We start from the raw sequence: 26,019 nt of genomic DNA on the forward strand, positions 1-26,019 counted from the left end.
ACCTTCTCATTCAAAGACTTTTCTTACCGGTAACGGTGTTTCTATGAACCTTCCAGGACGGCACCCGAGAGATGATGGCTCCTCCCCACAGGAAACACAATCACTTAACAATTTAAAAGTCCCCACCCTTCCCCTTGATCCTCAGTATGAATTAGAGTAGTCCTGAACTGGTTCACAAGGGACATTGTTCCGTATAGGTACTTACCACCTAGCGTTTAGCTTATCTTTTCCCTCCACATAGGGCGGGGGAAGTAGGCCTGCAGTCCTGGAAGGTTCATAGAAACACCCTTACCGGTAAGTAACGTCCGTTTTCTCTCATCACCTTCCAGGACGGCACCCGAGAGGGTAGACGAGTAACCAACAGGCCTACTTTAGGGTGGGACCCTTGCCTGCAAGGTCTTTTGCTAGATGTCAGAATCTGATTTTATTTCACCACTTCCTAGTGTGTGATGAGGGTATCCTAGCTGGATCATGAAAATGACCTGCAGGTCTGCTCTACCTATGCTCCTGTCTCCTCTTTGGATGCAGAGTCTAGGTGGCACGTGCTCTTAAAGAAAAAAATTCTGAGAGCTTGAGTATTCTTTAGGATAGAAAGGTTGGCTGCGCCAATATTCTAGCCATCGTGGTTGATAGTGTCTGCAAAGCTGCATAAGACCATCCAAAGTTTAGTCAGTGATTTGTTCTGTGAAACAAAGACCTACTTTGATCAACCCAGAAAAAAACATGTGGTTTTAAGCCACTAGTCTGTACAGGAGAATGGTTTCGAAAGAAACAGGGTCTCCCGACGTACAATCCTTGTGGGTCCCCCTTTTTTGTTTGCCATAGTCCTGGTGAAACAAGGAAATAAACCCACTCAAGGATACTAGATTAAGGGAAGTCTATTCCCTTCACTCAAATGACTGGACAGGTATGTGACCAAGCAGGGCGTTTGGTGTGCTCCTGCACTCCCTTCAGTCCACCTGTCCACCTCCATTCATTGGAATGCATGTGACTTTATAGCGAGGACACTTATTGGTCAGTGTCAGGACCACAGGATGCCTTGGCGTGGCTCGTTCGTGCGTCCGCCAATACGCGTGGACAAACTCCTGTCTCCAACGTACACTGCTAGACCGGACAAAACAGCTGCTCTGCAAGCCGGTTGACAAGCAGGTCCCATCCTGGTAATTCCCCATTTCTGAGTTCCTTCCCATCTGAATACCGACATGTCAGATGTGAGATTGTTCTATATACCCTAGGCTCCTTATAACCCTGCGAGTCGATCATTAAACTACGCAGAAAAGAAGCCTGTTACAAAATTGCGAGTAACCACTGCATTCATTGGTATATAACAGAAAACAACAAAGGTGTCGGGGAAAGAAAACTTTTCACCGCCCCCCGCGTATAATATGCAGATACATTTTACCCTATAATCTCAGGGTAAACCCATGAGTGCCACACGCCAACAGAATACAGTATTCTGTAAAAATCCAGTGTTTGAGGTCATGATCCACTCCACGCACCAAGGAGTGTTAAGTTAAGCAGATCCCTACCACAAGGGACCAATGCCATAGTAGGAGTAAAAGATGAATATTGGTTATTCATATCAGTTCGTCCGAGGGGGTGACATGAAGGACATACACTGAGCTATAAAGCTCGGATCGGGAGAACCAGTCAGAAAAAATCCTGATGCTGAATTTTTTAGGCAAACAGCCCCTAACAGCGTAACCCCTTTCCTACTAAAAAGAACCTGCTAGGTGATTTTATGACCTCCTTCCAGTGTCCGATAACCCTACTGGGTTCAGGTCTAGGGAATGTCTCTGGCATGCCTAGAAGTAAAGGCCCGCCATCAGAAATCCTGTTCCTTCCATGTGAATGGAAAATAAGGTCTGAAATAAAGTGACCAAAATGTCCCAGATATACAGGTCCTAGATCTTGTATTTCCGAAGGACAGCAAGCTCAGACTTAATATGGAAAGACAGATAGACACCCCCAGCCTCCACTGCTGTGTTTTCTGATATACAGACACCTGTAGGATAGAGAAGACACAACCAACCTTAGGTGTGTATTTCTCATATGTAGTAAGATACCATATAACCTAAGCCCAGAGAAAGGACAGAAGCTCCAAGTGTGAGCTTCTGATGCTTAATAGGTTTATAGGTCCTACATTCAACAGAGAGGCCACTAGCCAATATGGTGTTTTTTTCTGAGTAATAAAGAACGCAGAGGACACAGACACCTTCTACTGCTGTGTTTTATTTATGTGCAGCGACCCAAGGTAATAGATTCAGGACAGGAGGACAAGAACCACTATAGTGTTGTCTATTCCTGACTGACCGCAGTACGGTCTTCCAATCAACAGAAAATAATACTAGCACCTATAGTATATCTCTGATGATCATAGAAAAAAACAGTCGCATGGCCAGTATGACCAAAAGGACATATGCGGCCTCAACCGTGTATTGCTGGTGTTATACTCCCTGCAGTCATAACTAGCAGAGAGTGATATTAGCATACTTCAGATAAACAATAGGGTATAGGACAAGGGACCGAAATGTTACAGACAGTAACATTGTGTATTCCAACACCCACAGTCATATACCTGATAGAAACGTCACTAGCAAGAAAACTCAATGCTGTGCGTTTCTGGATAGTAACAGTATACCGTCATGAACCCACAATACCAGTTGTGCATTATTTTGATTAGAAAAAAACTTGGAAAGTTTATATGACCAACAGCATGTTGTCGGCAACCCAATGTGTTACTTAATGCAACCTTGTCGGGTCATCTAATCAACAGAAATGTCACTAGCAAAAAAAAGGACACTTAAAGCAGTGCATATCTGAATTTATAAATATCCTTAACAATAATACAATGCTATGCGTTTCTGATCAGCAAAATTGTATAGTCATATAACCAGCAGAAGTGTCGCTATCAGTAACTCAGCGTCATGCGTTTCTGATAAGTAATAGTGTACCAACATGTAACCTCCAGAAATTTTTACAACAGTAACTCAGTGTGGTATGTTTCTGAATAACCATAGTGTGCGGTTTATATAATAGAGGTGTCACCGACAAATCAATGTCATGCTTCTCTGATAAGCAATAATATACATGCATGTATCCGACAGAAATTACACCGACAGTAACTCAGTGTGGTATGTTTCTGAATAACCATAGTGTGCGGTTTTATGTTATAGAGGTGTCACCGACAAATCAACCACCATTCAGTGTTATGCATTTGATAAGGAACAGAGTACCGTTATCTAATCAATTTTAGGCATTTCTGGTGAGTCATAGGATATCCCTTGATCATCAGTCTACACAAATATATATATATATATATATATATATATATATATATATATATATATATATATACACATACATACATACATACATACATACATACATACACACACACACACACACACACATACATACACACACACACATATACACACACACACACACACACACACATATATATCTCAGAAATGACCCAAGATAAACCCATGTTGTGCATTTCTGATGTGCGGACAGACCAACGCTCTATCCTAGCATAACCTGAGTTTCAGATATTGATCCTTCATCCCAGTGAAGGAACATGGTAGTTCCAAATTACTGGAAATCCGAGGTGTGTGACTATACCACAATAGTGGTAGCTGCTATTCTGCTATTGCAAAGGTCTGAGTAGGTGTAGCTGGTCCACCACAGGTGGGAGCTAGTCCAAGCCTTTAAGGTCTTAACGAGCACAGACTCAGAAATCAATTAGGTTTCTCATGAAGAGGTGACCATAGTCTCCAGGCTGGAGGCAATCAGACACCTGTATGGCTGATTTTCATAGCTTTAACACAGGGGTTTGTACCAGAGAAACTCCCAATTAAGGGTTGCAGGCTAGCATTTTATGCTTCTCACACCACCTAAATGGTTTGTTGCCTGAGCCACAAGAGGTTTAGATTAACTCTAACACACTGACAGATATACCAGCAGTGTAAGGAGGAAGTGATCGGTTGGAACTTGGGAGATATTGTAACCAATAAACAACCCCCACAAGGGTAATAAACCCACTAGTATGCCCCCTGTTGGGCCTATCCTAAGAGTTAGGAGGTCAGTTTTTTGGCTAAAAAAACCTAACTGCACCCTTGTGATCTGCCTGTCAGATTCATGGCAGGGCTGGCCCTAACTGGATTGAGCTCTTGCTCAGCCCCCTTTTATGAGATTATTCTAGGGATTTTATAATCTCCTCAGAGGCCTGTATTTGCCTGCAGGAGTCCCAACCAGACCCTCTAGGGTGAATGGCTCCTGTTTAGCTTGGCTTACCATATCCTCCCTGTCCTCCTTAAGCTTCCTCTATCTGGACTAGAGGGAATGACTGTGAGGGCGGGGGAAGGGCACTAGGTTCCGTTCGGGACGAGGCCTTCTTGGGAGGATATGTCTTCTCTAGGGATAAGCTCCTCTATGTCAGACCTTAAGTTACGGACTGCCTGGCGGCTTCATGGAAAGTTTTTCCTTTCTCTGCCAAGTTATGAGGAGCTATGCCCTGTAGCGTGGAGACTGTTTATTTGGGGTCTCCTGGGATCCGCTGGGGTTTTTTTTTGCAAGACAAGAGATATACATATATGCATAATATTACTTGTCCTCCCCCAGGACTGCAGGTTTGTACTGGGGAGGTGAAAGGGTGAGAAGTAAAAAACCAGTCCTGTGCTGGCTGGCTGGCCCCAGAGACTCAGACCCTGAAGACCAGGACTCTCACTCCCTTTCCTCCTCCCTTTCCAAGGGGGAATGTACTCACTGCGCCCCGACTGGATCTGCCTGCAGTCACATTTGCCTTCATCTCCTCCTGTCCATGAGGAGGTTTGGCTGGGTCCCCAGCTGTCGGTACCCTCTTGTAAGGGCTATCCGCAAGCCGACCCTTCCACCGCCATGCTTCTCTCCGGCGTCCCTTCCGGGTTGCGCTGTGAGGCAAAAGCCCACCTTCACTCAGAGAGGCTTGGAGCGCCATGTTTCCAAGAGTAGGAAGCAGTACCCGGGAAGAGAGCTCTTCAAATGGCGGCGTTTCTTCTGCACCCTAGCGATGGCAAGCCTCCCCGCAGCTCAGAGCGCTGGTGCACGCCTGGGGCGACCTGTGAGTTAGACCCGAAGGCCTACAGGTTAGGTCAGCCCTCCCCGGCCTCCCTAAGACCTGTCTCAACAGGGGTACCTTCGACCCTCCCCGGTCTCTAGGTATTCAAACAAAACAAACGTGACGATGTGTTCGGGAGAAACACAATCAATACTGAGGATCAAGGGGAAGGGTGGGGACTTTTAAATTGTTAAGTGATTGTGTTTCCTGTGGGGAGGAGCCATCATCTCTCGGGTGCCGTCCTGGAAGGTGATGAGAGAAACTATGAATTAACACATGTGGAATTATACATAACAAAAAAGTGTGAAACAACTGAAAATATATTTAATATTCTAAGTTCTTCAAAGTAGCCACCTTTTGCTTTGATTACTGCTTTGCACACACTTGGCATTCTCTTGATGAGCTACAAGAGGTAGTCACCTGCCACAAACACCCCATCACTCTCCTTATGGTCAAATAGCCCTTACACAGCCTGGAGGTGTGTTTGGGGTCATTGTCCTGTTAAAAAATAAATGATGGTCCAACTAAACGCAAACCGGATGGAATAGCATGCCGCTGCAAGATGCTGTGGTAGCCATGCTGGTTCAGTATGCCTTCAATTTTGAATAAATCCCCAACAGTGTCACCAGCAAAGCACTCCCCCACCATCACACCTCCTCCTCCATGCTTCACGGTGGGAAGCAGGCATGTAGAGTCCATCCGTTCACCTTTTCTGCGTCGCACAAAGACACGGGGTTGGAACCAAAGATCAAATTTGGACTCATCGGACCAAAGCACAGATTTCCACTGGTCTAATGTCCATTCCTTGTGTTCTTTAGCCCAAACAAGTCTCTTCTGCTTGTTGCCTTTCTTTAGCAGTGGTTTCCTAGCAGATATTCTACCATGAAGGCCTGATTCACAGTCTCCTCTTAACCGTTCTAGAGATGTGTCTGCTGCAAAAAGGTGGCTACTTTGAAGAACCTAGAATATGAAATTATATTTTCAGTTGTTTCACACTTTTTTGTTATGTATAATTCCACATGTGTTAATTCATAGTTTTGATGCCTTCAGTGTGAATCTACAATTTTCATAGTCATGAAAATAAAAGAAAACTTTGAATGAGAAGGTGTGTCCAAACTTTTGGTCTGTACTGCAATCAATAATTATATATATATATATATATATATATATATATATATATATTTTTTTTTATATTTATTTATTTATATATTACAACTCAGGTGAACAACAAAAACTATAAATTAAATTAAAATTAAAAATATGGTTGCACAAGTGTGCACACCCTTAAAAATGAACACTTTGCTGAAGCGCCTTTTGATTATTTATTTTTTACAGCAGCCTATCAGCATGGCAAATCTTGGCAATATTTGCCCATCTCTTTGCAAAATTACTCCAAATCCAAACTCGTCAGATTGCAAGGGCATCTCCTGATCACAGTCCTCTTCAGATCTCCCCACAGATTTTCAATCCTATTCAGGTTTGGGCTTTGGCTTGGCCATTCTAAAACTTTAATCTTCTTATGGTGAAGCCATCCCTTTGTTGATTTGGATGTATGCTTTTGGTCATTGTTACGGTAAAAGATAAAGGTCCTCTTAATGTTCAGTTTTCTAGCAAAAGCCTGAAGGCTTTGTGCATATATTGAATGGTAATTGGAACCAATTTCCACTACCTTGACCAAGGCCCCTGTTCCAGCTGAGAAAAACGGCATAAAAAGCATGATGCTGCCACCACCACCATGGTTCCATAGTACCTCCCCGGCTTCTAAATCTAAGGTACTGCGATCGCGATCCATAAAACTTGCCCCTTTCAAACTTATGGACAGCAAACTTGATCCGCAGGCCGCAACGTTTTCATAAAGGGTGTTATAGCAGGGAAGAATACACGTTTGCCACTTTGTACGCTCCCAACGCTAACCAATTAAAGGAACACTAAAGGTTCATTTTTTATTAGATCAATTGATTGCTGTAAGCTAGAGCATTTAAAATATCACTTACCTCGTTTTTTCCTTTTGACCTCCAAAATACAGTAATCCAGGTTTGAAAATGCCATTTCCTGTCTCTCCTCTTCTTGCTTTCCACCAGCATCTGAGCCGTTTTGCATGGTGGAAAGCAGAATGTGCTCACACCCCTCCCTATGACTACAGCCCTGCGTGAAGATGCTCTCTTATCCCTCACAGGCATGAAGGCTAAGCCTAATGGGAACTGTAGTTCCCATTAGACTGTGATGTAGCAAGAATAACGATTCAGGAGTGCTGGAGGTGAATAAAACAGCTTGATTTCAACAGGTATCAAACTAGTTATAATGCAAAACATTACTTTTTACTTTATCAGCTAATATCAGACTTTAATTTAGAGGAAAATATTTTTGTCTTTACAACCCTTTAACTTTTAATAGATGCAACCCTAGATCTTTTGGCCGACTTTTAAGGAAGGCTCTGTCGTCCTCGGTGGGGATTTTAATGTTAGCCCAGACCCACTCCTAGATACGTCTAGCTCCGACCTTCACACTCGTACACATATCTTAAAACACTTCCGCAAAGACACTCCAGTCCCACCTTTTATTGGATAGTTGGAGGGTACTCCATCCTACAGATAGAGACTTTTGTTTCTATTCTGCTGTGCATGCTGTATACACTTGCATTGACCACATTTATGTTGACCACTCCCGCGCTGGAGCTCCTGCAGTCTGCGTCCATCGGTAATATACAAATCTCTGATCACGCCTCCGATCGAGATGACTTTCACTCTAACCGTCGGGCTGTCATAGGGCCTGGACGTGGAGATTGAATGAGAATCTGCTGGATGATGCTGCGGCAGTAGCCAGAGTGGGGGAAGTCATCACTAACTTTTTCGAGGAAGACAACACAGATGGGATCAGTAAGGGAGTAATATGGGAAAGTCATAAGGCAGTAGTAAGAGGGGACTGATGTCTCTGGGCTCCAAACTTAAAAAGGAACGTCAGGCGGACTTTCAAAGGGTGTTGGATGCCCTTCAAAAGGCAGAAACACAACAAACGTAATGGAGGCCCTGAGGCATTGAAGAGGCTGACTGAAAATGAGGGTCAATGTTATTGAGACTGTAGACCGACAAGTGCGCAAGCAAACTAGATACTTGTCCTACAAGTAATATGAGCATGGCACCAAATGCGGCCACATGTTGGCACGAGCCCTTCGCAAGAAGCATGCTCAGACATATGTTCAGCAGCTCCGTTCCCCATCGGTGCGGTGGCGACTCGGTCCTCAGAAATTGCCTCAGGGTTTCAAGAATATTACTCACAACTCTATAATTTGACCCCTGAACGCCCCTTAAACACTCAGACTCCCAGATCAGTGGCCATTCGGGACTACTTAGCTTTGGCCGGAGTTACACCCCTGACCGAGAATCATGCACTGACTTGGAGCTTCCAATTACCCCCGGCGAGATTGAACTGATAGTGAAGTCCCTGCCCAATGGGAAGAGCCCGGGCCCGGACAGCTACACCAAGGCCTATATAAAGCTTTCCTACCCATACTGGTATCCCCTATGTGTAGCTACTTCAACTCCATCGCTGAGGGTTCCCTCCGAGGCACTGCTGGCTCACATCACAGTGCTACCAAAAGATGGCAAGGATCCTATGGCCCCTCAGAGCTACAGGCCTATATCCCTATTAAATGTGGATATCAAAATCTTAGCGAAGGTCCTCGCAAATAGGCTGAAACACATCATACCCCAACTGATACACCCCGACCAGACCGGATTTATCACTGGGAGGGAGGCGAGGGACAATTCCATTAGAGCCGTACAAGCTTATCCACTGGGGCCCGTTCTCGTCCTGCCCAAAAGACGTACATAATACTGTCGACTGATGCCGAGAAGGCCTTCGACCGGGTAGACTGGTCGTATCTGTGAGCGGTGCTAGAGGCCCAAGGGTTGGGATTGCGTATGCCGACATCAATTATGGCCCTATACGCCACTCCGTGCGCGCAGGTCAAGGTAAATGGGGGTGCTCTCCTCTCGTTTCCCGTTAAGGAATGGCACAAGGCAGGGGTGTGCCCTTTCCCACCCTCCTCTTCGCCTTGGTACTAGAGCCATTGCTACGTACTGTCAGAGCGAATGCAGCTATAAAAAGGACTGAAGGTTTGGAATACTGAACACAAGCTTTCTGCCTATGCTGACAATGTGCTCTTTCACCTCTCCGAGCCTCCGATTTCATTGCCGAACCTGATGGGAGAACTTCAGCAGCGTTTGGGGCACTTTCCAACTTCAAAATGTATTTCTCAAAGTCGGTGATTCTCCCTGTTAAACTGTCCCTATCCCTGACGGACAACCTACAGACAGCCTTTCCTTTCACATGGGCCAAATCTTTTCAAATATTTGGGCATTCAATTAATAGACCGCTTGGACACCCTGTATACAGCCAACTACCCCTCCTTCCTTGCAGCGATTAAGAGAGATCTGGCCTAGTGGACCAAGGCCGCCATCACTTGGCTAGGCCGCATAAATATTATTAAAATTACTATTGTGCCGCGCATACTCTTTCTCCAAATGTTGCCTGATTTCCCCTGCCAAGAGTTTTCTTCACCCGAGTTTTATAGTATGCTTTCTGGGTTTGTGTGGAGTGCGCGTAAGCCCTCGCATAGCATTACGGATATTGAGCGCTCCAAGCAAACTGGAGGTCTAGGAGTCCCAGACAGTGAGGTACTATAGAGCGGTCGCCCTACAGAGGATCCTAAACTGGCATTTCCATACACAATTCAAGCTGTGGGTTTCCCTGGAAAAATGTTTAGCTGGGAGAAACCTAACATACTCACCGTGGCTGTCCAGGGAGTTGTCTGACACCACCTCTCCATTGACGGTGCACACCCTTTCAGTCTGGGACCCCGGGTCAACGCAACCCTAAGCCTTCCCCCCCCCCCCCCCCCCGGTGTCCCACTGGCTCCGTTGGGTGGATTTCTCTGGTTTCCCCCCGGGTGAACAAATGGCCTTTTTTGGCCCTTGGGTGGAGTATAATAACGCCAGTTTGCGGGAAGCTCATGAGTAACGGCAAACTTCTTAGTTACGAGTCTTTACAGGCCAGACATGCTGGCTCACAGATGCTTTTTTGGAGGTATTCAACTTCACAATTTTTTTTAAATCCATGGACACTATTAGAGATATCACCTCCCTTACACCATTTGAGCGCCTTTTTGTAGAAGATGATCCGCTTCCCCACCTGATCTCCGTAATGTACCGTCTGTTAGGCTCAGCCACTCTAGACCCCAAACCTGCATACATACGGGTCTGGTAGAGAGACTTACATCTTAAATTTTCCGAAACTCAGCTGACACACCTGTACCGGCTCACGCACTCCAGTTCTATGGAGTCTACAATTTAAGAAACGAATTATACAATTTTAGCGTGCTGGTATAGGGTGCCAGCTGACTTGGCACGTATTTATCCCTCCGTGTCGGACCGCACATATGCACATATGGTGGGACTTGCCCCCGAATCAAGCCCTTTTGAGAAGACAAACTCCAAATAAAAGATTTTAGGCTTAGACATCCCTCTTACCCCAGGGCACTTCCTGCTCCACTTCCCTCAAATTCCAGTTAGTAGATACAAGAAAAATGCATTACCACATCTTAACGCAGCAAAACGCATATTCCCCATCTACTGGAAACGCCGCAGATTCCAAACAAGGGAGGAATGGGTGGCCAAGGTAAATGATATTAGAGAGGCTGAACATTGGATAGCGACCTGTAAAGATACCTTGGACTGCTTTAATTTGGTGTGGACACCTGGGTGGCGCATATGACTGACCCTGGGGAGATATCCTCAAGCCTAGACCTGGCACTATTAGAACTAGCTGAACCAACCCTTAGATCCCCGTGGAGGGACGCCCTGAGGCGAGGATGGCTTGGCCCTGGACCCGGCCCGCTCAGTGCAGATCTACAGGATTCTACCTAATTAACAGGTATGCTCTGATCTTTCCCCCCCCCCTTCCCCCCTCCTTCTATCACTACTCCTTCTTCCCCTATCTTTTTTTTCAAGAGTTCTTTTTATCTGTGGTGTAGCCTATTGGAGACATGGTCTAGGATGTGGTTTTCTTCTTTGTTGGCTCTAATTGGACATATAGTTATACTGTTTAGCGAATGTGAGGAGAGCCCACAGACGTGTGGTCATCCTTACTCCCTCCCGGTGCAGAACATGTATCGTTTAGTGTCGCGTGCTGGTGGAGGTTTGATGGAGGCTTATTTGGCCCCCCCTTTCGCTGGCGTCAGTGCCGGCGGGCGACATCTTAGAGGGATTATAATGTCAATGGTTGGTTGTTTTAGGTCTAAAAGGGCACTAATATGCTCGCCATGCAATACTGTAAAGTTGCAAACAGTACAGTTGTATTGTCATTTTCTTTGTCTTGTATTGGTCTTTCAAATAAATACAGATTTTGCAAAAAATAAATAGGGTCAACACTGCTCCTCACAACTCAAACCCCCCGGTCGCTGCTGTAATTAACTTCAGGGCAAGTCCATCAGTCTGGAAATGTAAAATCCTGGCTCTTCTGTTGACACCAACTGGTCAGTCAGAAATCCCTGGCCGACATCTGAATGTGTAGGGCAGGAATGAGTCACTTGTTGTTAGGATGCCAGCTCCCCAACAACCAGGGGGGGGGGGGAAAGAAGTCACATTTAGCAGTGGCAATACCCACTGCTCAATTTTCGGATCATATTGCAGTTGAAGGTTTCATTCGGCCTGTTCGCACAAGATTCTCTCCATAGCCTGTACAGTGTGCATTAGTCTGTCTCATTTCCCCATCCTGGTTAAAATGTTCTTAGCCTATAGTGTTACGCTTTTTTTTTGTTAAATGTTAACAGTCAGTACAAAGCCAATGTTCTTAGAGTGATTATTCTTCTATGACCTGAATAAGGAATGTAATTTGCCAGGCTAAAGGCACCACTACAAATATTACAGGTATCTCAATTATGCTTGCACAAAATGTTGAGACACTCAGGTGTCCTATCCTATTGGCCATTGCTAAACACTGGGGCGTTGATGCCATCACTATTTTGTTGTTGTCCTTCTGGTTGACCTAGAGGGACAGACTTGACCCCATAGTAGATTGGCATGAGGAGGAGACAGAAACTAAAACTACTACGGCAATCTCCATAAATTTTTTTTTTTTCTTCTGGAAAATAATCGAAATATCCATTTAACCAACAAGAGCACACATTTTATAATTGCCAAATAAAGTACCCGTACTTACCTTATAAAGATGCAGTATTGCTTTAATGCAAATATTTACAAACTGGGTTTGCCTTTGTAAACTGCCACCATAAAATGCAACAAGCTCCTCATTAAATTCACACTGAAAACATCGAAGTGGTATATATTAATCAATGTTTTCTGCCTTACGAAGAGCAATTGAGCCGATAGAGCGAGCTGAGAAAAAAAAAAAGAAGAAGATACACATTGTCGCTGGGAACCTTTAATAGATGAAGCAATTTCTTGAACATTTTACTAATCTTTGGACCTGTTCTTCTATACATCATTCACTACTTCAGCGGCACACACAGAACTATTATAAACCCTTAAAAAAAGATATAACAATTATATTGTCATGCAGGGGGATTATGCAAAAGGGACTACAAACTGTTTTTGTAGCAAAGCAAGTAAATCACAAATGTAGGCAGCATTGCTAAGCTGTATAAAATTACAATGGCCCAAACCATTGTCTTGGGTTTAGAAACAGCTTAGCTGTTCCTTCGATTGATAAGGAGGTTGGCCCAGGCAACAATCTAAACATCTCCAGCATTTTAGAATTACCATAAAAAGACAAAAACCAGATGCCGCTTAATTTATATAAAAAAAAAAAAAAAAAAGGGTATAATGTGTACACACACACACACACAGCGCATTTATAATTGGAATATAAAAAAAAAAAAAAAAAAAAAAAAAAAAACACACACGTTATACAGTTGTGCTCATAAGGTTACATACCCTGGCAGAATTTATGATTTCTTGGCCATTTTTTCTCGAGAATGTGAATAAAAAACACAAACATTTTTCACTCATGGTTAGTGTTTGGCTGAAGCCATTTATTATCAACTGTGTTTTACTCGTTTTAATTTATAATGGCAACAGAAAATACCAAAACGACCCTGATCAAAAGTTTACATATCCTGGTGATTTTGGCCTGATAACTTGCACACAAGGGGTTCAAATGGCTATTAAAGGGAGGGTCCTCTCTCTCTCTCTCTCTCTCTCACTCTCTCTCTCTCTCATATATATATATATATATATATATATAAAGGTCGATGAGTTTCTGGACTCCTGACAGACCCAGTCTGTTATCCAGTGCTTCACTGAAATTTATGGTCTCTGAGTCTAGGGGAAAGCAAGCCAAAGGATCTGTGGGAAAAAGGTAGTTGAACTGTATAAAACAGGAAAGGGATATAGTAAATAAATAAAAAAAATATAAAAAAAAAATAAAAAAAGGGGGGAGGGGAAGATATCCAAGGAATTGAGAATTCCAATCAGCAAAAGGACTACAGTCAAACTAATCAAGAAGTGGAAAATGAGGGGTTCTGTTAAAACCAAACCATGGCCAGGTAGACCAACTAAAATTTCAGGCATGACTGCAAGGAAAATTGTTTGGGATGCAAAGAAAACCCACAAATAACTTCAGGTGAAATAAAGGACTCTCTGAAAATATGTGGGGTGGCTGTTTCAATTTGCACAATAAGGAGGCACTTAAAGAAAGATGGGCTGCATGGTCGAGTTGCAGGAAGAAAGCCATTACTATGCAAATGCCACAAAGTATCCCGCTTATAATAATATGCCAAACAGCACAGAGATAAGCCTCAAACCTTCTGGCACAAAGTCATTTGGAGTGATGAGATCAAAAATGTAGCTTTTTGGCCGCAACTATAAACTCTAAATTTGGAGAAGAGTCAACAAGCCTATGATGAAAGGTACTCCATTCCTACTGTGAAACACAGAGGTGGATCGCTGATGTTTTGGGGGATGTGTGAGCTACAAAAGCACAAGAATTGTCAAAATGGATGGCGAAGATGAATGCAATATGTTATCAAAAAATACTGGAGGAACATTTGCATGCATCAGCCAGGAAGCTGCGCATGGGACGTACTTGGACATTCCAACATGACAATGTTCCAAAACACAAGCCCAAGTCAACCTGTCATTGGCTACAGCAGAATAAAGTGAAGGTTCTGGAGTGGCCATCTGTCTCCTGACCTCAATTTTAATTGAGCCACTCTGGGGAGATCTCAAACATGCAGTTCATGCAAGATAGCCGAAGAATTTACAGAAACTGAAGGCTTTTTGCCAAGAGGAAGATAAGAGAAGATAACAAGCTTCATCCACAAATACCACAAAAGACTTCTAGCTGTCATTCATGTTAAAGGGGGCAATACATGGTATTAAGAACTGGGGTATGTAAACTTTTGATCAGGGTCATATAGGTAGTTTGTTGCCCTAATGATTTAAAAAGAGTAAGCACAGTTGATTTCATAACAAATGGCTTCAGCCTAACCGTAACTATGAGTGAAAGAAGAGTTGTGTTATCAATATTCTCTGAATTTTTTTTTTTTACAAGAATTTATAAATTCTGCCAGAGTATGTAAACTTATGAGCACAAACTGTACTTGCCTGCTCTGTGCAAAGGTATCACACAGAGTGGCCCGATACACACACACACACACACACACCTCTTCTGGAGTCCTCCAGACACCCTTGGCTCTTCCTCTTCTCTGTGCTTCCTATGGGGCACACAAGCAAGCTCACTCTGTTTTGACACAGCCCAGCTCAGACCCAAACTCTGTTCCCTCACAGAAGTTCTCGGATACTGTCATGCCTTGTACAAATGGTCAGACCTTTGACCATGCAAAAGCCTGGCCGTGAGGTCCGTCGGAAAGAAAGAAAAAAGGTTCTCTACGATCCGTCGGACTTCCGACAAAAAAAGTCAGATGGAGCTACACACGGCGAAGTTTCCGAGAAAAAAAGCCAGTCTGACTTTTTCCCCCCCCTCGGAAAGTCCGGCCGTGTGTACGAGGCATTAGAGGTGAGAGAAAGAACAAGTGCTGCTGCAGACGACACAGCACTGGATTGATCCAGGACTTGGGCAAGTATTTAATCTGGGGACATATTTATTTATTTTTTACTAGTAATGGGTGGCAATTAGCGAATCTCTGCCAGTCACAGCATGTCAAGTCTTACTCTCTGGGCCCCAGCTACTACTGTGTGGGGAGCGGAGGAAAATCACTCCGCCTGTAAAGGCAAGGAGATAAGTCCCGGCCAGCGGCCTTGCCTGAGCCAAGGCAGAAGAATGTGTGAGCGGAGCTGAAGGGGTATGCACCGGAAACTGAAGAAAATATTCTCTCCACCTCGATCAGCATATGATCATCAGAAAGGGTCACAGATTATATATATATATATATATATATATATATATATATATATATATATATATATATATATACACACACACACACACACACACACATATATACACACACACACACACACACACACACATACACACTCCCCTAAGCTAGTAGGAGCAGGGGTTTGTAATTCAGATTGAAATTGCCCCAGCCCCTGTTCAAATCCCATCCTGGGACAAAACCGGGGACAGACTTGGTCCAGGGACAGTGTCCTCAATCCAGGGACATCTGGTCACCCTACTTTATTCCATAGCATACTCAGAACCTCACCATACTGTATATAGCATGTGTCTTCTCTGACACTCACATTTCTATTTAACTGAACACTTGGGAGAGTGTTAAAGTCCGACTGAAGTCTTAGGTCCCTTTCACACATGCAAACCGTTCAGGTCCATCTGTCAGTTTTTCAGGCGGACCTGAATGGATGATCCGTGCATTCCTATGGAGCAACGGATGTCAGCGGTGACATGGCCACCGATATATGATCCGCTAAATGCAGACGGATGAAAACCCCATTTTCATCCATTCCCTATAGAGGATAAAAAAAATTTAAAAAAAAAAGAGAAACTCGTCGTAACCCAGTTTTGTACTAAAATACGGAGGTGTGCGTCTAATTTTCTGTGCATACTACCGAGATCACAGGGGTCTAAACCTGGCCATAGACTGTGCAGGTCATCAGGAATAGACCGTTGGCAGTCAGACTACAAGAGCCCATGACATAAGGGGGAAAGTGGTGTATGGCCTATCTCTGGTGCTACTGAACTGCACAGTCATATTTATATAGTTTAAAAACTACCAGAATACTTATTTGTGTGACTTTAGTTGGACCCAAAATGTATGGCTGCAAAAATAGGATTTTTATAACAGCTTACCTATAAAATCCTTTTCTTGGAGTACATCACGGGACACAGAGCCTAGTAATTACTAAGTGGGTTATTATTCTACCTTCAGGTGCTGGACACTGGTGTAATTAGACAGGAAGTTTATTTCTACCCAACAATTTTTATTTTTTTTTCACTTTTCCTGTCTCTCACATATTCACTCACACATACACATTTCACACTCACTAAGAAATTCATCCCTATACATACACTTTTGTTTTGATTCACTACACTTTATACCAATATATAATAATTTTTGGTATCCTAATTTGATCTGTATTGTATTTCATATAACAAACCGAAATTAAGTTCGATTACCCTTCCCATCATCACCCCTTCCTTTACACCACTGAACTTTCCATATGCACTTACATAATTAAGTTTTATATGGCATTTTAGATATCCGTCTTTACATATATACTATTATAATGGGGTACATGTGCAAGTCTAGCGCCATCTACTGATACAATTTATTTATTATTATTTTTATACTTTAAAATATATCTAAATTTGGTACTCATACCACTCTATTTTTGAACTCTTAAATAGGCATCACTCAGGCAGCTTGCTTTGCTGGGCCCCCTGCCCACCTGCCCGGCCCACGCTCCCTGGCTGTATTTGGATTCCTTCCCACTCACACTGTGAGTTCCTGTAGGCCACTCATAAGGGGCATTTCTGAGGACTCTCGTGTGGGTTACAGACCACCCGTATGGAGACAAGTTATCAGGGATCCTCAGGACTTTAATTCTACTCTGGTCCAAATAAAACTGAGAAACACAACCTGTGAGTTGGTAACTATACACTTTAAAACATATTTTTACTCAGACTGTACTATATATTATGTATTCTATTATTATATATCTATTTTTTGTATAGTTTGCATCATATACCTTTTCCTCCGAAGAAGACTCACATGCAAGGGTCGAAACGCGTCAGGAACATTTTGACTTAAAGATCAGCCAATCATGTTGATCAATGTCATGCAACTTTGATGCTTTATCATCATATGTATGTGTTCTCAATGTTTAAACTGTACCAGAGCTCATTGTTTTATAATCAAACTTGTTCTACTTGCTAAAATAAATATCTTTTCTACCTTTTTTACAAATATTGGTACGTCTTTGTAATTTCCCACAACAAGCAACAACAATTGCTGCCTAAAAACCCCACTGGGAAACTGTCCTTTTCTTTATTATTAGACAGGAGTTTCCTCCCTATATATAACCCCTCCCATAACGGGTAGCACCTCAGTTTTTGTAGCAAAGCAATAAAGTGTCCCAATATCCCCAAACAAGAGGGGTGGGAGCTCTGTGTCCTGTGATGTACTCCAAGAAAAGGATTTTACAGGCAAGCTGTTATAAAAAATCCTATTTTCTTTATCGTACATCACGAGAAACAGAGCCTAGTAATTACTAAGTGGGACGTCCCAAAGCAATGCCCCCTGAGGGGAGGGAGACACAAATAAAACGCAGACCGCAATCAGACGTGAGGACCTATACTGCCTGCCTGCAGCATACTGCGCCAAAAAGCGGCATCCTCTTTGCCGTCTTGCATTCACCTGATAGAAATTAGTGAATGTAAGCACCGACGACCAAGTTGCGGCCTTGCAAGTCTGAGTCATAAAGGCTTGGGTAATGCACTACGCATGAAGCGCTTACTATCCTGGCAGGGTGCACTCTAAAAAAAAAAAAAAAAAAAAAAAAAAACACACAACAGGGCGAAACCCTCTCTTTAAAACCCACAAGCCTGAAAAATAACCTGATGAATCAACATTGAAAAAACAGTTGATTTAGACGCTGCCTGCCCTTTCCTGGGCCGTCCTGGTAGCGCAACATCAGTTTTTCCGTATCCGAGCAGCCGCTTCAGATAGAGTAAGAAAAGTCAAGGCCTATAGAGAGAGAGTGTAACCATTTTACTAGCTGATCTAAACACTGCCTACCCATTTCTAGGGTCTTCTGCAGCACAAAAAAACGTCAGTTTCCTATATCTGAAACATTCAGATGGATTGTTAACTGCTCTCATCTTATTGATAGAAAAGCAAAAAAACTTTTCCTTCCGCAGAACAGTTCTGGAAAAAAAGAAAGGCAGGCATATCTTGATTCAAATGAAAACTAGATCCTTCTAGGAAATAAGGCTGGGTGAGGATTTAACATCACCCTATCCTTATGAATAATTACCGCATTTAAATCGGCGTATAACACGCACCCCAACTTTAAGATGGAAGTTTCAGGAAAAAAAACTTTCCACAGCCCCCTGCGTTAACACGCAGGCACAGTTTTACCCTCTATTTTCAGGGTAAAAAGGGAGTGTTATACGCCAATAAATACAGTAAGTATGGCTCTATACTAAGAAAGTTGCAACACTGAAACGCTCTTGGGAGGCTACCGCAACCAAGAACACCAATTCCCTTTTAGAAGGATGAAGGGAAATATGGTGCATCTGCCCAAGGTGCTGACCTTGTATACCGACAAAACTAGACTCAATCCCCCCGAGCACAAGGGCGACCTAACTGGCGGTCTTATACCGTTTACCCCTTGTATAAGGGCCCGGATCAAAGAGTGCAAAGCAAGCGACCTTTGAAAATACTGACAAGGCCGAGATTGGATCCTTCATGGAACATAAGGCCAATTCCATCGCCTTTCCTAATGTAGGAAGGCAAGAATTTACCTATGACATACTTCCAAGGATGCCACCCCCTTGGTTTTCACACCAGGAACATGGGCCTTCCAGATCCTATGATACCTGGTCCTGGAGGCCAGCTCTCCTGTATGAATCAAGGTAATTTGCCTCCGATTCTGAAAGCCCTGATCCTCAAGAATGCGGGCTATACCAGCCAGACCATTAATTCCCATTTTGCAAGACAGGATGGAATACCGCCATGCGAAGTAGGCCTGGACAAGATGTATGGGACCCTGGGTCCTCTACTACCACCCTTACTATTCCTGCACAGCAAGGTCGTCTGGGTTATGCCGGAGCAATTAGGCCGGCTTCTGTTCTTCTCTTTATGTTGCATAAAAGCCACGAAAGTCGCGGCACTGGGGGGAGAGAACGCATAAACCATGACAACTGGTCCCACAGGGTCACTAACGCATCTGTCCCGCATGCGAGTGGATCCTTTGGTCCTTGACACAAAGCTGTTCAACTTCTTGTTGAACCTGGACACCAATACATTTTATGTACAGGGTACACTTTCTCTGGCATTTGGTCAGAAAAAGGTCAGGGTGTAGAGGTCATTCTCCGGGGAACAATTGTTGACGGCGCCAGAGAATCGCCTGCCAATTCTGCATTGCATGAAATGACGATTGTCAATAGGCAAGGCACAAGCTCCTCTGCCCAAGCCAGAACATGGCTTACTTCCATCTGGCTGCGTGACGTCTAGTGCCTCCTTGTTAAACAAAGTAAATCACTAGTGTGGCATTGTCGGACTGTACTCTTGACAGAACAATCCTGCAAACTAAACGTCCAGGCCCTTAAGCCAGATGCTCCATCGGTAGCTCTAGAATACTGACAGACAAGGCTCACTTGGAGCCTGACCACCTCCCCTGGGCAGTGGTTTCTTCCAGCCTGGCCTCCACCCCTAGAGGCCAGCCTTCGAAACCGCCACCTCCCAGGTAATGAGCATGAAGTATCTTCCTTTCTGCCAATCTTTTGGTTAAGAACCAACAACTGAAACTCCAGCTTATCCCTGGGACCAGACTCTTTGGATAATGCTAGGTTAGGATCCACTCGTTCCAGGCCGACAGAATAATGTTTAAATCAGCCTTGAATGAAAATGAGCATAGGGAACCACTTTGAATGAAGCCACCATCTTCCCTAGCACCTTAAGCAAAAGGCAAAACGTAAGGAACTGTTCCTTGCCTTGACCACATAGACCAGCTTTCTCATAGCGCCGATCTTGTCTGAGGCCAAAAAAAAAAAAAAAAAAAACGCTCCTTTTTGGGCTGTGTCCCAAACATTCCAAGCTTCTTTCCAAACGAAAGAATGTACCTTTAGACTGGGATCCTAACCCAGGAGTTCCAGATACTTGACCATGCTGGAAACACTTAGATCAGTCAGTAGCATGGGCTGGACCTATCAGCAGGAGTTTGCCTCGGTATGCCATTTACTGCTATACCTTGGGCCTTTAGACCTGCTAGAGGCGGGCCCTAGCACCCTGACACTGGCGAAAAAACTGAGGTGTTCCCAGTATGGGAGGGGTTATATAGGGAGGGAAACTTCCTGTCTAATTGATTACACCAGTGTCCAGCACCTGAAGGTGGAATATAACCCACTTAGTAATTACTAGGCTCTGTGTCCCGTGATGTACGATAAAGAATGCCTTACGCCACTAGTACTTTTGTGTACAATGATTTATTGTTTAAAATGCCATCTTAGAACCAGCATCTGCTTCTATTGTAGACTGCAAGCGCCAGCCGTTAGTGCTAAAGTTCTAATGAGCAGGGCGTTTTTGGGAGCGCAAAATACAGCACTCCAAACCCGCCCCAAAGATGCTGCTTGCAGGACTTTTCGTGATGTCTTGCAAGCGCACCGAGTGTGAAAACCCACACTGGAATGAAGAGGGAGGCGGTTTTCAGGCACTTAAGAGGACATTCCAGTGCTAAAGCCCCTGAAAACAGCCCCAGTGTCTTAATACATTTTTCAGGGATAACAATGTATTTTGACAGCATATAAACAAACTCTCTCAACCTGTAAGCTACACCTTCTAAAAATTCTTCTGCTATTCAGATAGTATTATAGTGCACAAGATGCTGATAACACCACGTCAAGCCATTACTGGAGACAGAATTAATTTTCAACCACAAAACACACTCTTTTAATGTGGAATTCCAGTCAAATTCTAACTAAGGTCATAAGGTCTACCGGTCATATGATTGGGTCCCAGCGCTAGTTTTCCACGATTTCCAATGACAACCATTCATATTAGTACGAATTGAAGTCGTTCCAACTTCAAAGTAGTCCCTGCACTTCTTTGGTCTGATTTTGATGTCAGTTACACAGGCATTCCCTGAATTCGCAGCCACGAATCGCAGCAAAAATCCTGGTAGTGTGAAAGGGCCCCCCCCGCAAGTCAGAATTTGATTGTAATTACACTTTAAGGTTTTAGCACACTGGGTTTCAATAGAAGATACAAATAACTGTAAAAAACAGGTCCGTTGAAGAAAAAAAAAAAAAAAAAAAAAAAAAAAAAAAAAAAAAAATTCCCAGTCATTTCCATAGCATGGGAAAAAAACACACACACACACACACACACACACACACACACACACACACACACACTTACCTTGCTTATAACTGCCAGCATTCCCGGGAAGAAACAAAACTGGACTTCCATTTAAGGATAGTTGTTTGTTCATTTCGGCATAACTACCTTCACCGTACAAATAGAGTTCATATGCTGGAAAGAATCTTGCAGCTTTTTGGGAAGCTTTATTTTCTAATAAAAAAATAAAAAAAAAGTAGAACCCATAATTAAAAAATTGCATGTCCCCCATACCATTAATAAAAACATAAAAAAAAATTATGGGCTAAATTAAAACAATTTTCATTAAAGCTCAAGTTTATTTTTTTAAACCACTTCAGACTCAAATGATTGGACTCAACCACAGCAAGAGACTTGCTCATGATTTCATTCATTCATATCGTCTCTTCTGTTTTGCATCATTTGTGGTTTCCCAAAGGTTGATTTTTATAAATATCTTTTACTTCAATATATAAAAAAAAACTACTATTTATTACTTTATCTATCAAATTTAATTATAAAACCATACCCACCTTCCTCCCACCCCTGTCCCCTAACGGTTTGTTCCTTGTTTGTCTTTTTCTTTCATCTTCTATTATCCTCTATTTTTCCCAGGTATTCCTCCAATGATTTAAAAATCTTTCAACTGTTTCTATTTTTTATTATATGTTGTGAGTTGACCCCGCGTCACTACTGCATAGGTATCCATTTTGTTGTCGTTTTCCACGGTTTCGAACCATTCTTTTAAATCAGTTTTTTCTTGTACTTAGCCAGTTTTTGGTATCGGTCCTTTTGCGGCATTTATCAAATGTGGAATTAATGTTTTCCTATAACTTATTTTTGATTCTGTAGATTTGTGAAACACACACGCTTGTATGCTATTAGATATCTTTTCTCCAGTTATTGCTTCCACGTAATCCCGGATTTCCTGCCAGTATTCCTTTATTTTTGGACAATCCCACCATATATGTGTAGTTGTTCCAATCTGTCCACATTCTCTCCAACACAATGGGGTTTTGTCTTTACTGTATCTATGAATCACTTCAGGCGTCCTATGCCATCTCGAAATGCATTTGTAGTTCATTTCAATGTATTTATATCGGTTGCAGCGTTATGTACGGATGCTATTATTCTTTCGACTTGTTGATCCTCAAATTTCTTTATTTTTTTTCCCCCACTTCTCTAGAAAATAGGGTTTTCCTTGTAGCTCTGTTTCTGTCAGAATTCGATATACCCTTGATATCACATGCCTTAGTGGGGTTTGTGTAGAACATAATTTTTCTAGTGCTGTTAATTCGTTTTCATCTCTTATCAGGTGAAGGTATTGAGTTTAGCAGATGTTTTAATTGTAAATATTCCCATTCGTTGATATCCCACCTGTTTTTTTTCCAAGAGTGTTTTTATCTTTCCCTGTTCTATGATGTCCTTTACTTGTGCTGCCTCTAAAGCTCAAGTTTAGGTAGTGTTTCTCATGCCGAGTAGGCAGCCGGATCCTGGAGAAATCTTCACTACAGAGATGCCTGTAATCACTAAACTTCCAGGTGCTTTAACGGTTAACAAGCTCATATCTATGGGCAGAAAAGTAGTAAAGTTGGTTAGACAGGGATCTGCCACCTCCTCCTGTCCTCTCCTCCATTGAGAAAAGCTCTTTCATGGCTTACACTGCCTGTAACACGATCTGTGAATGGAGGAGGGTCTGTTCAGTCAGAGAACTCCCTCCCCCTTTCACAGATACCATTACAAGCAGTGTAATTACTTCGCAATGGAGGAGAAGGAGGAAAGAAGGAGGTCCCTGTCAGACCATCTGTATTCCTACCTGCCCAAAGCAGTTTGCTATAGCAGCACCAAAAGTTCAGAGCCAGGAAAGAACAGACAACACTGCACAGAACATTTCTACAGGATACAGCTCCCTAAAACAACGTGGTATAGCCTTTATTACAAATATGATTAAAGCTGTAGGTAGCCAAAAGCATTATATATTTTTTTTTATATATAAAAAAACACACATACAACCCCTCACATTTTTGTAAATATTTTATTATATATTTTCATGTGACGACACTAAAGAAATGACACTTTGCTACAATGTAAAGTTGTCAGTGTACAGCTTCTATACCAGTGAAAATTTGCTGTCCCCTCAAAATAATTCAACACACAGCCATTAATGTCTAAACCGCTGGCAACAAAAGTAAGTACACCACTAAGCGAAAATGTCCAAAGTGTCAATTTTGTGTGGCACCATAATTTTCCAGCACTGCCTTAACCCTCTTGGGCATGAGTTCACCAGAGTCTCACAGGTTGCCACTGGAGTCCTCTTCCACTCCTACATGATGACATCACAGAGCTGGTGAATGTTAGAGACCTTGCGCTCCTCCACCTTCCATTTGAGGATGCCCCACAGATGCTCAATAGGGTTTAGGTCTGGAGACATGCTTGGCCAGTCCATCACCTTTACCCTCAGCTTCTTTAGCAAGGCAGTGATCGTCATGTTGGAATACTGCCCTGCGGCCCAGTCTCCGCAGGGAGGGGGAAATCGAGCTCTGCTTCAGTATGTCACAGTACATGTTGGCATTCATGGTTTCCTCAATGACCTGTAGCTCCCCAGTGTCGGCAGCACTCATGCAGCCCCAGAACATGACACTCCCACCACCATGCTTGATTGTAGGCAAGACATTTGTCTTTGTACCTGGTTGCAGCCACACACACTTGACACCATCTGAAGCAAATAAAATTAATCTCAGACCACAGGACATGGTTCCAGTAATCTATATCCTTAGTCTGCTTGTCTTTAGCAAACTGTTTGCAAGCTCTCTGGTGCATCTTTAGAAGAGACTTCCTCCTGGGATGACAGCAATGCAGACCAAATTGATGCAGGTTGTAGCGTATGGTCTGAGCACTGACAGGCTGACCCCCCCTCACCCCTTCGCTGGCAGCACTCATATCTATTTCCCAAAGAACCTCTGGATATAAATCCGAGCACGTGCACTCAACTTCTTTGGTCGACCATGGCAAGGCCTGCTCTGAGCGAACCGTCCTGTTAAACCGCTGTATGGTCTTGGCCACCGTGGTGCAGCTGTTTCAGGGTCTTATAGACTAGCCATCTTTATGTAGAGCAACAATTCTTTCTTTCAGATCCTCAGAGAGTTCTTTGCCATGGAGGTGCCATGTTGACTTTTCAGTGACCAGTATGAGAGCGATAACACCAAATTTTAAACACACCTGCTCCCCATTCACACCTGGGACCTTGTAACACTAACGAGTCACATGACACCAGGGAGAGAATTGCAAATTGGGCCCAATTTGTACATTTTCACTTAGGGGTGTACTCACTTTTGTTGCCAGCAGTTTAGACATCAACCCCGGAAGGATTTGTTCCTTAATGACAAGGCCATTTTTTGCGATACGGCACTGCAACGTATTATGTGGTCGTGCGACGCAATACCCAAACAAAAAAATGTTACATCCTTTCTTCCCCCCTACAAATGGAAAAAAAAAAAAATCTCTCTCTCCTAACTTTGGGTGTTAAACTCTACGGCAGTGGTTCTCAACCTTCTAGTGCCGTGACCCCTTGATAAAATTTCCCAAGTTGTGGGGACCCCTAACAGTAAAATTATTTTCATAGCGCGGGTTGAAAGCACCCAAGGCAAGACAAGTAATTTGCGCCCCTAACCCACAGACATTTAGCGCTCCCTGAGTGCCTTCCACTCGTACAATATTAAAACCCCTTATGGTACATTTTAGGATGTACCACTCTTTCTCTTTGTTCTCCTCCTTTCTTTCCCTTTTATCTCTCTCTGTCCTAATTCCTTGTTTTTTCCCCCCCATCTTTCCCTTTAACTTTCTTTCTTGCTCTCTATTTTTTTTTCCCTTTCGCTTCCTTTTTCTTTGTTCCTCCCCCTCTTATCTCCCTTCCTGGAAGAACAGTGCAGGCTTCAGGAACAGCCCAGGATTTGGTGACCCCTGGCAAATCATCATTTGACCCCCAGGTTGAGAAACACTGCTCTACGGGATTAAGTGCATAAACCATTAAAGTTGAACCAAAAAGGGTTTTATTTGTAACCAAAAACACTTCATTCAGCACACAGGGAAAAATATTAAAGTAAAGGTCTGCTGGTCTCCAGCATAAAACAAAAAAAAGTATGTCTTCAGCACAGCAATAAATTAAAGCAAAGGCACATACGGTTTTTAGGCAGGTCTTCACACCCCAGAACTTCCAGTCCTTGCTGACCTTTTATCAGCTTCCAAGATGTATACAGCTCTTCAGACAGGTGCCCTCCCATACGCATCATCACCTCCTCTATCAGCACTTCCTGTCTTTAGGCTGTTCTTCTGGAAGTTCTTAACCCCGTGTGCTTGACTGCCAGTGGTCAGGAGAGGCGGC

At 43.2% G+C, this 26,019-nt stretch overlaps 1 protein-coding gene and 1 long non-coding RNA gene across 3 annotated transcripts in view; one reads left to right on the forward strand and one right to left on the reverse strand.

The window, feature by feature from the left end:
• Positions 1-26,019, reverse strand: part of PGAP1 (post-GPI attachment to proteins inositol deacylase 1) — a 328,622-nt gene that overhangs the window by 282,706 nt on the left and 19,897 nt on the right. Inside the window, exons 2-3 of one of the 2 annotated variants that reach the window (XM_040357118.1) lie at positions 21,681-21,833; positions 12,320-12,495 (exon numbers count right to left, since the gene is read on the reverse strand). Coding sequence is in view for 1 of the 2 variants with exons in the window: in XM_040357117.1 (XP_040213051.1) it covers positions 21,681-21,731 (51 nt within the window). In the remaining variant the exon portion in view is untranslated. The remainder of the gene's footprint in view (positions 1-12,319; positions 12,496-21,680; positions 21,834-26,019) is intronic. The other variant, XM_040357117.1, reaches the window with a different exon arrangement.
• On the forward strand, positions 17,096-17,507 carry LOC120943682. The gene is made up of 2 exons (XR_005750316.1): positions 17,096-17,182; positions 17,276-17,507. It is a non-coding gene; the product is annotated as an uncharacterized LOC120943682 (long non-coding RNA).

Source organism: Rana temporaria, chromosome 6 (genome assembly GCF_905171775.1).
Source record: "Rana temporaria chromosome 6, aRanTem1.1, whole genome shotgun sequence".
NCBI lineage: Eukaryota > Metazoa > Chordata > Amphibia > Anura > Ranidae > Rana > Rana temporaria.